Here is a 15,486-nt window from a genome sequence, read left to right on the forward strand (position 1 = left end):
CACTTACAGGCCTGGCATACATTTTGCAGCGTTTTCATGCATTCGTGTGGACGATCACATTTATTTTACGTCTCCGTCTTTACGGCAAACGTTCTGGAAAATATTAGCGTTTCATGTTCGTTTTGACTTCGTGTGGACGGGACCTAAACCAGGTCCTGGAAAAAGACCAAGTGAACCGTCTCCATCTGTCTTTGTACTGCTGATTATTTTGATGTTCAGCTGATCAGGTCCAAACATTTTCACCTCCAGCTTCTCTTGGTAAGTTTGCTTCCCTCCCACACCTCGGCCTGTAAATCAACCGCGCAACATCTGTGATGACAGTTCCTGTCCCCTCAGGGCGTAGCTTTGGTGCGCCCTGAGCTCTCCTATACCTCAGTACTGCAGAGGAGCTACTGCGCATGTACAGCTTTTAACGAGAGTCAATGGCTAAACATTTTTCCACCCTATGGCGGATATAAGTCACCAATCACGAAAAACGAAATGACGCTTTACATGTCGTTGAAGATTGAATATTTATTTTGCACATCTGAAAAATATATATGAATATATTTCGAAATATTTTTTGTAAATACAAATTATAAAATATAAATCTTATTATTTCATTTACGTTTTTCTAAAATTCTTATTTAATGTCTTAATCAAGGTCATTGGGCTGGTGGGGCGATGCCCTAGCGCCCTCTATTGGCCAGCAGCCACTGACACGGACATCAGTCAGGACAGCTGCTCAAAGGTCGTTCTCATGGCAATCCAGCAGATGTCATCCTTTAAAACTGCAACAAATGCATCCAAACTGGTCCATCTAATGTTGTTGGTTCATGAGGCTCTGAAATCGCCATCACTAGCCGACGCAACTTCTGCAGCATTTATACTCTGCACGGTTTCTCCCTACTGCAGACGACCTTCTATTTGTTTATTATTAATGTTTATTACTCAAGTAGAAGTACAAATCCTACTGTTTGAAAACACTTTTGTAGAAGTAAGAGTATCAACTTATTAAAGTGTAAAGGTACCTTTTTTTTAAACTGCATAAAGTATAAAAGTAAAAAGTAATGCAGGAAAAATGTAGGTAGCGTAGGACACAGATTGCAAGCATACAGCACAGCACCACTTATAGATTTACAAAACAGTTGTTTCCAACATTTTTAATGCCTGGAGTCATCAAAGAGCAACAATTGTTTCTTTGTGTTCGTAATCTGTTAGTCCCGGTGATCTTTATGGGCCCAATCATGGGATGTCATAAATGTTTGGATTTGCACACCCCTGATGGGAGGAGGCAAAAGCCCAAAAGGTCAACTTTGCTTATAGGAGAATTCTAACTTGAATCAGTTTGGCATTTTTACTATTTTCCAATATTTTCTCCAAATATTAGTGTCTGTCTTTACTCTTTAAATGCTGTGGTTATTTATTTATTTATTTTGTTTATAAGGGGTATATATATATTTAGCATCAATCTGCAGCTCTTCCGCATCATCAGCTCCTGAAACGGGCAGGTTACAGCTGTGCGGATGAAACTTTGCAAAGAGCAGAGCGCTCTGATTTTATAACTTTCCTCAAATTTGTTTAGAGGTTTTAGGCACGCTCACTTAAAAAAAAAACTGATGCCGCTATTTTACGACATGAGGCAGTTTTGGCTCAATGGTCGGATGAATTGCCTCGGCGGCCGTATCTTATCCACTGGCCTTGAGGTTGATATAAGATAAAAACACATTTTAGTACATGTGGATTAGATTCATTTGGAACTGTTGACACTTTGATGGATGTTAATTTTTTGCTTTTAGATTGTATGGTTTAACTTTCATTTCAATTCATGACAATTATAAACATGTTCAGGTGATAAATCCACTGTAACTTTACCACTCAGTTTAAAACCTAACACTTTTTTTTAACACCAGCTGCAAACGTGTTACATTTAAAACAAAATGCTTTGAAAGCATCTGTTAAGCCTGAGATGATTAAACAGCCGTCGGTGTTAAAAAATGTTGACTGGCCATTTAGACCAGATGAACTTTATGCCAAATATTTGTTTACGACAACGCTGCAATTTAGTCCTCCGCCTCTGCTGTGTTTTTCAGGGAAAGGTTGACTCAGCGGCCGCATCACCACACCTCCGCTCTCAGATCCAGGTGAGTGTCCGGGCTGCAGCGTGTCAGACCCCGGGAGGAGGCCGCTTCCTGTGCTGTGCGTCAGCAGACAGACTCGATATGAGGATGAGAGGGTGCTTGGTCATGATTATCACAGAGTAAAGCAATGTGAGAAGCCACAAAGAAACATCTGACCCACTGGGATGCAGAACACTGTCCTTGAAACAGGGTTTTTTTTCCCCCTCACATCCTTTACACGTGCTAAAATTAGCTGGAATGTGAGAAGTTCGTTTTAAGACCTTTAGAGTCTGCAGCTTCTGATCACTGCTGGTTCATACATGACGCTTCTATAATCTCCCAATGCCCTGAAATTCTCTGCTGCAGGAAAGAAGGAACTTTGCAAAGCTCTATTAATGCGTCTTTCCTTTCCCATCTCTTTAGGAATCTCTTGGACTCGGCAGTGGCTCACTGATAACAGAGACTGACAGAAGGTAAAATAAAAATGCTGATTGTTCTATCCCTGAAAAAATGGGTTGGATCTCCATCTTTTGGCAGAGGGCAGGTTAGCCTCCCTGCTCTTTGTCGGCCATGTGCGTTTCCTCCCCTTCCTGGTGACACCCCCCCCCCCCTCACTCACACTCATAAAGCATTTCTCTTTAACCTCCACACTTCCTTCCTTCCTTCCTTCCTTCCTTCCATTGTTTCTTTCAAAGGGTTTTATTGATTACTCATATTTTGTCATTAGAAAGTTGAATCATCTGAATAAAAAAATAGTAGAAGTGCTGACTAATGCTAAAGCAGCATAACTAAAGATTTATGAGGATTGTATTACAGAGAACTAACCTAAAATCCGATAAATGATTGTTTTTAGACATTTAATTATGTTGGCAATGCAGTTTTATGAAAAAAAGTATTTGTTGTTCAAGTTTGATGTTTCATTTAAACTCATACTGCCCCCTTGTGGGTTGCAAGCATATTGTTGAAAATAATGCAATATTTCCCTGTTTATAAAATTGACTATATTTTAATTCAAACAACCACTTTTGTTAATTTTTTCCCCAACAAAAGTATACATCTAAATGATTCACTTTCAATGCTTTTCAAAAAGTAGAAGAAAAGACAAAAAGGAAGGGAGCAAAGTTTTGAGTTGCTGTTTATTCTTCTCAGTATCAACTGTCTGTCCAGGAAAACATGCAGAATTTTCCAAATTTGTACACAGAATTTTTCACGTAAGGCAAATCTTTAGGATTTCTTTTTTTCATCATTTTCTAAATCTCTAAAATGCTCAAACCCATTTAACATGTCGGCACCTCAATCATTTTGTGTTTTCTATTTTTGACTGTGGTTTTATAGTGAGTGTTTTCTCTGAAACACATAGTGTGATGCAGCCTCTGCCTCTAATTTAAGTAACCGGCTGCTCATCTGTTAATGACAAATCAGACTCTGCTAAAACGGGTATCAAAGCTTTACAAAATTAGAGATTCTAAATCAGCCCTAAAAGTCTGATCAATGCGTCTCTAATTAGAACCGACCTGCAAAGCTGCTGTTAAACTGTGTTAATATACAATTATATGATAGAAAGCTGCACAATAATAAGTTAATGCTGATATAGATGTTGGTATTAATGAAGGTAGAATCTATTTTGCCTACTCTATGTGGTTCTCAGTTTTAATTTCTGTTTATCAGGAGTTCATCCAATGCAATTGGCCAGAGTTCTTTTACAAGTTGCTTAAAATATAACAGCCTACCAAACATTGCAACTTAGCACATATTGATTTTGCAATGATAGCTTAGCTTTTTATATTTAGCATCTAAAGCACGGTGTAATATAACTCAGCATTATCACAATTTAAAGCAATATATCTATATAACTTTATATTAAAGTAATTAAATGTTGCATCATCCTTTTGTTGCCTAATATACTTCAGCAAGTAGAGGTCTGATCTATTTGAAGACAAATGCACTGAAAACAGTCAACAGAAGTCAGCTGAGGGAGGGACTGAAGCCAGCGGTCATGCACAACAGACAGGCAGACAGAGAGGGAGTGTGAAAGTGTGCGGGGAATGCAGAGGCCACGCTCATGCTGCTGCTGCTGCCACAAAACCCAGAGCAGACGAGAAAAAGCCTCCATTGTTCCAGCGATGGCTGCAGAGCTCTGACCTCTGTTCATCAGCCCAGAGCAGCCTGTCTGTTTCATCTGTTTTTTGTTTTTCACCAGTTTGATTTGCCTGCACCATCGTTCTGTTGTCTTGAGGCACAGTGCGCTTTTGTGATTTCCTATTTTTTATTTTTTTTAAATGACTTTCTTTTCGTGAATCTGAGAAGTCGAGTAAACTGAAAGACCTGATGGGGGGGAAATGGTGAAAGAGCAGTGAGAATGAAGAGAATATTTTTGGATCGGAGGTACTGATCCATTTAGGATGTTTGAATTTATATTTTAAACATTTTTAAGCTCACTATTGTTCTTATTTATTTGTTTTAAGGGTTCCTGTGAACAAATCCAACTCGGATGATGGATCGGGAGGTAAACTAAACTTTCACTGGAGTTTTTTCCACATCCAACCTAAATGATTTTCTCAGTTGATGCCTTTCCTTCAGCATTAAAAAACATTGTATGTCTCTCTTAGCGAAATGGGACACGAAGAAAAAAAGTAAGTCTTTATGGCCGAGCTTCCGCAAGCCACAGAAAGGGGTGATGCGTCAGACAAAAGGTAAAAAAATAAAAATCAAGTTTGGGTTTACGCAGTTTATGTGACATGCAGATTCTCACCCCTGTGCTCGTTTATTTCAGGTGACGATGTTGGTTTCGTCGCCAGCGAGATCACGATGAGCGATGAAGAGCGTATACAGCTGATGATGATGGTGAAGGAGAACATGATCTCCATAGAGGAAGCTCTTGCCCGGGTATGATGTCATAGTTTCTAAAACATTTTTATTCTTAAATCTATAACTGAAATGATTGACGTTATGATTCAATCCGGCAGTTTTTGGTTCTGCTGAGGCGTCATGGAAGCCTGGGGTGCTTTGATCGCTTTAAACTCATCTTTAATGCTGGTTCTGCTGTTCCTTTTCTTGCTCTTTAAAATTCTCCATAGGTTCTTTGTTGGGTAAAACACAGTAATACTATAGTTATTAAGCAGGCATCGGTACTTTTGCCTGTGTCCTAAGTCCTGCAATCTTCTCCAAATTCTGCACAATACTCACTCAACATACATCTCTGCCGCTTGTGCTCATTTTATTCCACCGTTTTTTTCCTTCCACACAACTTTCCTGTAACAAAAATAAATAATGAAAACCATACGACTCTGTTATTAGCCAGATTCTGTTCCTAAAGCTTTTTATGAATGGGAGCTGTTCAATCAGCAGTATCACTATGACCCGGGCCTAAACTTTCTGTAATAGATATGTTTTTTATAGTTAGGTTTTTTTGTCATGTTGAAATGTTATGTTTTCATTAGCCATAATACATATAATCATCACAATTAGAAGGAAAATAAGCTTTAAATGTATACATCTGCTGAATTAATCTTAAACCGAAGAACGAATTAAACTGAACTTCAGATTAATTGAGATGCATTTGTTGTGTCCAAGTCTGTTTTATTTGACCCCTTTCTACCGCTGTTAAAGTGTAGAAAGAGCTTGCATTGTCTAGCAGTTTTGATTTTAAAGGTGATTTATTTTATTTCTTGCAGCTGAAGGAGTTTGAGACCCTAAACAGACCCACAAGCAGATGTGATTCCCCAGATCCCTCTGGTTCCAGTTCAAACGACTTGTCCAGCTGCACTGTGAGTTTCTCCGCTCCACTGGGCTCTTAGTTACAGTTTTTACGCTGAATCGGGCAGCGCGTTGCGCTTCAGAGGCCTCTGGTTTACCGGTGCCAAGGCGGCTGAGCTGTTGACAGTGCTTCCCCTCTTTCGATCTGCCCATGTCCCAGCGATGAACCGGGGGCCTTTCTAAAGCTCTGCAGCTCGGGGCCCTTTCCCAACTGCAGGGCTCCGGGTGGACCTCTATTCATCTCTGTCAAAGCGCTAACCCCCTATTGTGCTGCTAGCGGGTGGATTGAGCACAGGGCCACTGTTCTGCACGGCAAAGCTCTTTTGTGCCTGGATGGGGTGATTAGGGAGGCTTAGGTTCACAGTGCATTTTTAGATTTGTCTGAACGTCCTGTCTTGTTTTAATAAATTTGATTCACTATTTTAGCTCATTTCCTCTCACGTTGACCTTTTGGTTTATAATCAGCTGTATTTTGACTCCAGATGTGTATTCTGGGTTATACACGCTGCCCTCGGTTCGTGTTCAGATACAATACTGATGCTCCAGTTCAAACAGTGGCTCAGGTTATTTCCCAGCAGGTGGCCGTCGCTTCTTTCACATCTTATTTTAGTTTGCTTTCACACGTAGCATCTGGGTATGTGGTCTCCATCAGTCACAGTAATATCAGCTGTGGTTTCATACAACATATATATACACAGGTATGCTCTGTAGCAGCAAGTAGAAACATCCTGTTGCTTGTAGATTCTTTTTTTTACATATCGATGACCTCAGCCGATTTTGTCACCATCCTTCACTGTTATGCTTTGGGTTTTTTTTCGTAATGTCTGATCAGACTAGGTTTTTTTTTTTTGTGTGTGTGTGTGTTAACTGAGTGTTTTAAAAATAAAATATTTATCTCACCTTTCTTTTTGTTCAGCCTCTTGAGCTGTCTGAAAACGAAGAGGAATCTCCAACCTTCAAAAGGCTCCACAAACTGGTCAACTCCACACGGAAAGTGAAGAAAAAACTGATCCGAATAGATGAGTCCAAAAGAACCGGAGCTGATGGTACTGATCCAAACGTTTACAATGTCGTTTTATTACATCATTCTTCTTTCTTCTTTTAACAGAAAAGCCCAAGAGGGTTTGTCAGTTCATTACTTTTTTCATATTCTCAGTGGGACGTAGGTTTGGACCTTGAATAGAGCATTTTAACACATAATAAAGGGCTATAATCAGGAATACTAGAAGGTGAACATCTTCAGCTATCTCAGGTTTTTTTGCAGTGTCAGGTTTTTTTAGAGCTGCTTTGAATTTAAAGTCATCCGTTCATTTCAGACCAGCCTCCCTGAATGTTCTGATAAAAAGAAAAACCATCCCCACAGAATCATGCTGCCACCGTCATGTTTATCTACAGTTTTGGTGGGTTCAGCTTAATGTGCAGTATTGGATACCTGCCAGAAACAGCATCATTCATATGAACTAAATGATTTAATCTCCTCCAGAGATATTATAGTTACTAAAACAATCACTGATTATTCTGGAGATATAAACGTTTCATTTTGGTGTTTATCAATAAATGCATGAGCCTTGAAAAACTGATGTGAACAGATTTTTTAGTAAGTAAGTAGAAATAATTTATGTCAGCTGCAAATTAACCATTATTTTTTAAATGCTATGCAGTGTTAAATCTTTATTACGGTAAACGACGATTCGACCAGCTAAAACTTGTGATGCAATTAAAAAATATGCTTCAAACAAAAAATGCTGCAATCACTAAAAAGAGGCAAAAAAACTGCAATCAGCAAAAAAACACAAAAAAAAAAATAATACCGCAACTGCAGACAAAATGCTGCAATCACAGGAAGAAAATTAGAAAAGCACTCAGAGCACAAACCTCCACCAAGCGGCTAATATTCCCCCCATACTGTGATTTAAACCTACAGCTGTAACTCGCACAGGATCTGGATCATTGAGAAATTTTTATGAATTGTTTCCCGACACAAGACCTTCCCCTTTGAAAAATATCATTAAAATTTGTTCATAACTCTTCAAGTTATCCTGTAAAAAGAGAGAATCACAAACTCTCCCTAATAATATAACCTCTTTGCTGGATGTATTGATGAAAATAGTAAACAGAGCAGCAAACTCACTACAAGATGGAAGTGCTCCAGCCCACTAGAGGGAGTCAAACAAGCCTCATCAGACGAGAGGGTTACATAACTATGCTGTTATTCCATAATACTGTAGCACTATGTGTTTGAAAATGAAATGAAAGATAACAAACCTTTCCTTTCTCTCCTTCATCTTTCTTTAAAAAAAAAATCCTGCATTAAAGCTGGACTTTCTGTTTCTACAGAAGGTCTGGTCCGATATGGTTTGTTCATTGTTCGAGTCCCTCTAGTGGTTTGCACTATTTCCATTTTTATGGCACGAGACGAGCTCCGAGTCAGCTCCCACGTCAGAGGATGAAAGGGAGCACATCCAGTTAGTCACAGTCAGAGAAACAGGACTACACTGGAAAACAGGCCAAGCTCCAACGTCTATAAACAAAGGTGTTGATGGCAGCAGCACAGCTGATATTTCTCTCCAGGATGGAGTCACAGCCAAACAGGAACAGACCAGATGAAGCTACTATGAGAAAAAGCAGAGAGAGCAGAACGTTAGAGATTGAACTAACAGATTCTGCAGGGTGGGTGGAGAAAAAGGGGTCCCTATGTCCTCCAGCAGTCTAAGCCTATAGCAGCAGAACTATAGAGATAGATCAGGATAACCTGAGCCACTCTAACTAGAAGCTTTATCAAAAAGGAAAGTTTTAAGCCTAGCCTTAAAAGTAGACAGGGTGTCTGCCTCACGGACTAAAACTGGTAGTTGGTTCCACAGGAGAGGAGCCTGATAACTAAAAGATCTGCCTCCATTCTTTGCTTATTGTGACAGGCCTAGTCTTGGTAGGTTTGCAATTGTGCCACACTGTCACTCTGTGAGGTGTTTTTAATAACCTAACCCTGCTTTAAACTTAAAATTTTTATTCCGGACCCATCTTAATTGTTTGTTTTTTCTGTGCTTCATAAAGCTGTTTAGTCACTGATGTTGATTCTAGTGGATTATATTTAGGGGTATCGGAGGGTCTGAGTACAAACTGCTCTGTCACATTAAATCCTATTAAACTCTGCTGAGGATAGCAGCTGTAACATCACAAAAAGCTGTGAACCAGAAGGTGCTTAGATAAGGGATATTTCTGGGTGATTTTAATATTGAGTGAACAGAACATAGACGTTAATATTTTTGCCAAATCCACATAAATTGCTATTATAGTAAATTTTATATTTTTGCCTTCCCAGAGAGCCTAGGTGCTGATGGAAGCCAGTCCCCGCATTCAGGTGTGCTGAGGACGCCTCCGGTCGGCCCCTTGGACTCCTTGGCTTCAGCTTTGCAGAAGCAACTCACCCCTGACAGGGACTCCGACAGCCTGACCACCTCCCATTCCTCCAGCAGTCTGGAGACATGCAGCAGCCAGAAGATGCTCCAGGCCTGTGGAAAGGTCGGCGGGAGCCCCGTTCACCAGGACGCCGGTGCGGTAGAGGAGGTGCGGGAGGCGGCGGAGGGCTCCTCCTTCTCTGACGCAGAGGGGTGCAGCGAAGAGGAGCCCAAAATGGCGCGCTCTGTGACCGAAGGAGAGCTCCGTCACCGCGCTCTGGCCTCGCTGAGCCTTCATGGAGTAAGTCCTGGGAGAAATACATGCTTTTTAGTGATACAATACTTTGAACATGTGACCATGTGGTTAAAAGATTTTCAACTTAAAAAAAAATAAATAAATCTACCTTGTAATTCCAGAGGAGTTTTATTACAAACGTTTTTTTTTTTTGTGAGGATTTTTTTTGTAAAGGTGTGGCCTTAGAGTCCAACTGCTACAGCTTTAATCCCCAGGAAATTATCTATAATTTGATTTTTTATTTAGTTTTCTTTCATCAAATCAAAGTTGTCTGACTCAATAAAACCAATAACTTTAAAGAACATTTTAAAAAAAGTAATTGTAAGATATAATCTTTTCCATTTGATTTTTTTGTATAAATTACTGATTCTGGACTGCAGTGTGTCACAAATGGCTTATAAAAAAATATTGAATCTTAAAAAAGGAGACAAATTAAGTTGTATTTATAGATCTAATTTACCTTTTAAAATTACAATTTTCCAGCCTTCTAAGGGATCAAATAGGTTGATTGTACTTGAGCATTGCTCTACATATTTTATAGATGATAATAAACTAGATTAAACTGAGAATTCCTGTTCTCATGTAACACGGTTCTGTGTTTCCTCCAGTTTCTGCTTGTAGGTTAAATGCTGCGTTTATTTGCACTGATTTTTAATTGGTCTAACCTTCACTGTTTCTACATGGTGTTTCTTGTAGAGAGCCTGCAGCTTTGGTGGATTTGACCTGATGAGTCGCTCACTTCAAGCAGCCACTTCGGACAATGACAACACTGTATGTTAAAATATTGCTGATTTTTAACCAATCGAATGAATTCAATGATTTTGTTCCATGTGTTAAAACCACAATCCTCATTAGTCTGGATTCAATTTAACTTGAATTTGATTATTTTTGGATTTGATTACCAGAGTAAATGGGAATGTTCTAATTAGTCCTTTTTACTCAACCTTTCTGTCGAACAGGAGATATAATGTAGTTCACAAATTCCACTATATATCATCAGGTTAACTTGGATACATTTTCTACAGTCTTTCTAAAGGCACATATATTACCAATAAGAAAAATAAATAAATCCACAAGTTTATGGTGGAAAATTTGGAAATTATGAAATTTATGGTGTGAAAGCTTGTAGGGATGCACGATATTGGGATTTTGGCCGATATTCGATATGCCGATATTTTCTAAAACTCATGTAGCCGATAACCGATATCGATACCGATGTTAAAGCTGGACAAAAATAAGTAGTCATTGAAAATAGCAGTTTTGTTATCCATTTCTGACACTTTGAAAAATAATATACTCAAATATATTTTCATATGCTGATATCAAATTGATTTTTAAAAACGCGGTATAGATCTATTTTACTTTCAAAATCCCGTGAAATTTCATCGTTCTGTTACAAACTCTCGTGATATTTTGCAAATTCTTGTGAGATTTTGTTAGTAAAATAGATCGATACCGCGTCAATATATCAACATATAAAAATATGGCAACATTTCGTGAATTTTCGGGGGATTTCGTAGCATAACGATGACATATAGCAATATTTCATTAGTAAAAGAGATTGATATGGTGTTTTTAAATGGCAATATATCAGCATATGAAGATATTGGGATATTTTAATGTATCAATATTTTTTCCCTCGTCTTTAGAAGTTTTTAAGTCTGTAAAAAAGAAGTTTTTGAGGAAGAAGAAGAAGTATTTTTTTTTTTTTTTTTTTTGTTTTTAAGACTTCAGAAACTCAGAAGCTGATCAAATATCGGGTTAAATATCGGTGGGGTGGCCGATGTCCGATATTCAGTTTTAAGGCCGATACCGATAGGGGGCCGATTATATGGTGCATCCCTAAAAGCTTGTTATACTTGTTTTTCACCCCTCTCTGTTGTTTTAAACCAGACAAAAGATGGAGAGAGTGGGTCGAGAGGCGAAGTCAGGTCTCCTTCAATGTCTCGGATTTCTCTGGGTAAAAAAGTCAAGTCTGTGAGGGAAACCATGAGAAAACACATATCCAAGAGATACCAGAGCTCTCCCTCTGAGCAGGTATGGTGGGTGGAGCTTTGCTGATTATTTTACCTGCTGAAAAACGCTGTTAATAACTTGTTGTTTTTCTCTGTACCAGTCGAGTCCAGACCGCGTAGCCAGCTGCCCTCAATCGCCTCAGATGAGCTCTGACTCCTTGGAGAAGCCCAAGCTGAAGCCAGGAGGATCTGTGGAGAGTCTGAGGAGCTCCCTCAGTGGGCAGAGCTCCATGAGTAAGTCAGCAGCTTCTCTGTTGTGGTTTTAGGTAGGAATTGTTTGCAGAATTTATTTTAACTTTGCTGTGAAGCACCAGATGTGATTTTTATCGTCCAGGCATTGAAGGAATCGAAATGCCCTTTGAAACAGTCTAAACGTTCTGGTTTTCATTATGTTTAGCTGTTGAAAATGGTTACTTCCACCGTTTCATTGTGGTTGGAAAGCAGGAAATGTTTGACAGATACTTAGAGATCTTATTTTCTTTTATTTGCATAGGCGGCCAGACGGTCGGCACCACTGACTCGTCTAACAGCAACAGAGAGAGCGTGAAGTCTGAGGATGGGGAAGAAGATGAGCTGCCTTACCGTGGACCTTTCTGTGGACGTGCACTGGTTCATACAGAGTTCACACCGAGTCCCTACGACACTGACTCCCTCAAACTGAAGGTGCCCTGCTTTAAATCACACATGCATGAACGCCTTGTATGTCTTTAAAAAGGCTCATTCCAAAATCTCCTTAAACAGTGTGGAGATGTGATCGACATCATCAGTAAACCCCCGATGGGCACCTGGATGGGAATGCTCAACGGTAAAGTGGGAACCTTCAAGTTTATATATGTGGACGTTCTGAATGAGGAGGTGAAGGCCAAAAAGACACGCAGGAGGAGGAAGGCCAGGCAGCCCAAACCGACTTCTGTGGAGGAGCTGCTTGAGCGCATTAATCTGAAGGTAGACATCAGAGATCATCGTTTTAAAGGCACTAAGAAGAAAAAACATTGAATTCTTTGTTGATAAAGATGAACTATATTCAATTCAGTTTATTTCTATAGCGCCAAATAACAACACGTCATCTCAAGGCACTTTACAGTTCAACCAGATCATACAATCAAACTGATTCAAACTTTTATATCTAAGGAAAATCAATTGTTTGCATCGACTCATTGACTCTTCAGCAATCCCTCACACTAAACATGCTTGTAGCGACAGTGGAGAGGAAAAACTCCCTTTTAACAGGAAGAAACCTCCAGCAGAACCAGACTCTGTGTGTCATAGACATAGAAAAAGAAGCATAGATACAAAAGGCAACTGTCAACCAGCTCCACAGGCGGCCCCGTCCAGGAAACACACAGCCAGGCAGACGAGCTCCGAGCCAGCTCCCATGTCAGAGGATGAAGAGAGCACATCCAGTTAGTCACAGTCAGAGAAACAGGACTACACTGGAAAACAAACCAATCTTGAACATCTATAAGCAAAGGTGTTGATGGCAGCAGCACAGCTGATATTTCTCTCCAGGATGGAGTCACAGCCAAACAGGAACAGACCAGATGAAGCTACTATGAGAAAAAGCAGAGAGAGCAGAACGTTAGAGATTGAACTAACAGATTCTGCAGAGTGGGTGGAGAAAAAGGGGTCCCTATGTCCTCCAGCAGTCTAAGCCTATAGCAGCATAACTATAGAGATAGCTCAGGATAACCTGAGCCACTCTAACTAGAAGCTTTATCAAAAAGGAAAGTTTTAAGCCTAGCCTTAAAAGTAGACAGGGTGTCTGCCTCACGGACTAAAACTGGTAGTTGGTTCCACAGGAGAGGAGCCTGAGAACTAAAAGATCTGCCTCCCATTCTACTTTTACCAGTACCAGACCATACTTTCACCCCTGAACAAACGGATTTCAAATTGCAGGAAACGGCTGTTTTCTACTTCTACAACTTGAGCTTGTTCAGTTTAAGGCTTTATTTCATAATAAATGAGCCACCTGATATTTACAGAATCTTGAAAACGTAAAAAATGAAATGTAAAATAGCTTCTTTTAGCCATTCCATGTGGCGTCTCTTTTAACACCCTGCCAGCCTCTAGGAACCACTAGTAAACCTGCAGATTGAGAGCGAAGTGCATCACAAAAAGTTAATCGTTGTGTAATAAAAAGAAGAAAAGTTGGTTTTATTTTATCACAGCAGCAACCTACAAGATAAACAATATGAACAGGTCATAATAGTGAAAGCTGGCAGTAATTCTGACACAATATCCCTATAAAAATGCCGTCTAGCAGTAAAAAGGAGGTACCGTATTTCAATGAAGTGAAGACTAACCCCTAGTTCATCACTGCCTCAAACACGTATCAGGGCAACAGAGGCTGCTGTGTCTCAACAATACAGATGTAACCATGTCATCCGAAGTGAAAGGAAGTCTCTACAAGCCTGTATTTACTGTGACAAAAGGCCAATGTTCACCACAGCTTTGAAAGCCGCTAAACCCACATAAACCTACAATTCTGTAGCAACAAGATTGGTTTATGTTTACAGGATCTACTGTTGTTTTCTATAATTTAACCGAATGGAAAAAAAGTTCAGTTTACTCTAATTTTGTATTAGTACAGTTCACTTACTTTTTAAGGAGAAACATGGCAACTTCAGCATCCCTTTTAAAATTGCTCTCCTTTATTAGCGCCTTCCACCTGGAGAAAGCTTACCTGATGATGATGACCCCCGTTTGTTTATTTTTTTGCCTCTAGTTTTGCTGTTTAAGTTCTCCTTTTCGCCTCCTTCTGGATGCTGAAATCATTTCTTATGCTGCTGCTGCAGATGCATGGTCCTGCATAGAGCTGCAGACTCTGTTTTTTGGGTTAGCGTCTCCAAATGATCTTCACCGCCGCCTCTCAATCACACTGCACTGCCAGCAATGGAGAAACATGCAGCAATTCCTGTGTAATGTGTTGAAAGAACGTCTTTATCCTTCAGCAGCTCTACTTTCAAGATGGCAGACTGTCATGGCGTTTCAAAAACGGGTGTCCAGCCTTATATATGAACTAATATAATATTATTCGCCTATGAAAATGTATCTGATTAATAGTGGAGATAATAAGACACAAAAAATAACACATTTAAATGCCACTATCAATTTGAGGCAATGGAAAAGAAATGTCCCTTTAGAAACACATACAGTCCGATGTAGCCAGACTCTAATTTTTTTTATATTGTTATTTTTCTACACTTGTTGATTTATAAAATCATGTCTGTCTCTCCTCGGTTCTCAACAGGAGCATCTCCCCACCTTCCTTTTTAATGGCTACGAGGATCTTGACACGTTCCAGCTGCTGGAAGAGGAGGACCTGGATGAGCTGAACATCACGGACCCGCAGCACAGAGCAGTGCTGCTCACTGCTGTGGAGCTGCTCCAGGAGTATGAAGGTGAGTCTTTTTGGGCCGGAGAAGTATAGAAACTGGCAGCAGTTCGGCTGTGGATAGATCGATGGGGAAAATAAGATGGGCGGAGAACATATTTTCTCTGAGTTCATTCTTTGCCTCATAGTTGCATGCATCCATGAATTCAACTTCTTTCTTTAATCAGTGATCTTTAATAGTCTGAAAATACAAGTAGGTATAAAACTCTATAGGATCCCAAGATGAATTCAAATATAAATGCAGGGCTCGATGTTAACCATCGCCCGATCTCCCAGGACAAGTAGTTTTTATTGTTGGGGGAGTACAAATTTCATTGAATTTGCCCGCCGGGCAAGTGCAATGATCGCAAAAAAAAATTATTTATCACTCAAAATTACTTAAAAATAGTGTTGCGCCGATGCCATTTTTTGGCCCCGATACCTGGTTGTGCAGTATCAGCCGATACAATAACATAATAATATAAAATAATTGCCATCATGGCTTCATGTCAAGCTGCTGCCTACCTTTGTGAAGCAGGAAAAAAATCTAATA

General features: G+C 39.7%; 1 protein-coding gene across 3 annotated transcripts in view; it reads left to right on the forward strand.

Annotated features, from left to right (window-relative positions):
- LOC107091597 (SAM and SH3 domain-containing protein 1-like) overlaps nucleotides 1–15,486 on the forward strand; it is a 97,243-nt gene that overhangs the window by 76,271 nt on the left and 5,486 nt on the right. For all 3 annotated transcript variants that reach the window (XM_015385607.1, XM_015385604.1, XM_015385605.1), the window contains 14 exons: nucleotides 2,073–2,123; nucleotides 2,523–2,572; nucleotides 4,565–4,605; nucleotides 4,709–4,792; nucleotides 4,873–4,985; nucleotides 5,774–5,866; nucleotides 6,772–6,901; nucleotides 9,175–9,551; nucleotides 10,242–10,316; nucleotides 11,439–11,582; nucleotides 11,662–11,794; nucleotides 12,054–12,223; nucleotides 12,302–12,505; nucleotides 14,811–14,961. In XM_015385607.1, the coding sequence (XP_015241093.1) occupies nucleotides 2,073–2,123; nucleotides 2,523–2,572; nucleotides 4,565–4,605; nucleotides 4,709–4,792; nucleotides 4,873–4,985; nucleotides 5,774–5,866; nucleotides 6,772–6,901; nucleotides 9,175–9,551; nucleotides 10,242–10,316; nucleotides 11,439–11,582; nucleotides 11,662–11,794; nucleotides 12,054–12,223; nucleotides 12,302–12,505; nucleotides 14,811–14,961 (1,816 nt within the window). The remainder of the gene's footprint in view (nucleotides 1–2,072; nucleotides 2,124–2,522; nucleotides 2,573–4,564; nucleotides 4,606–4,708; nucleotides 4,793–4,872; nucleotides 4,986–5,773; nucleotides 5,867–6,771; nucleotides 6,902–9,174; nucleotides 9,552–10,241; nucleotides 10,317–11,438; nucleotides 11,583–11,661; nucleotides 11,795–12,053; nucleotides 12,224–12,301; nucleotides 12,506–14,810; nucleotides 14,962–15,486) is intronic.

The sequence above is a fragment of the Cyprinodon variegatus genome, unplaced genomic scaffold, assembly GCF_000732505.1.
Source record: "Cyprinodon variegatus isolate N-32 unplaced genomic scaffold, C_variegatus-1.0 Scaffold344, whole genome shotgun sequence".
NCBI classification, from domain to species: Eukaryota; Metazoa; Chordata; class Actinopteri; order Cyprinodontiformes; family Cyprinodontidae; genus Cyprinodon; species Cyprinodon variegatus.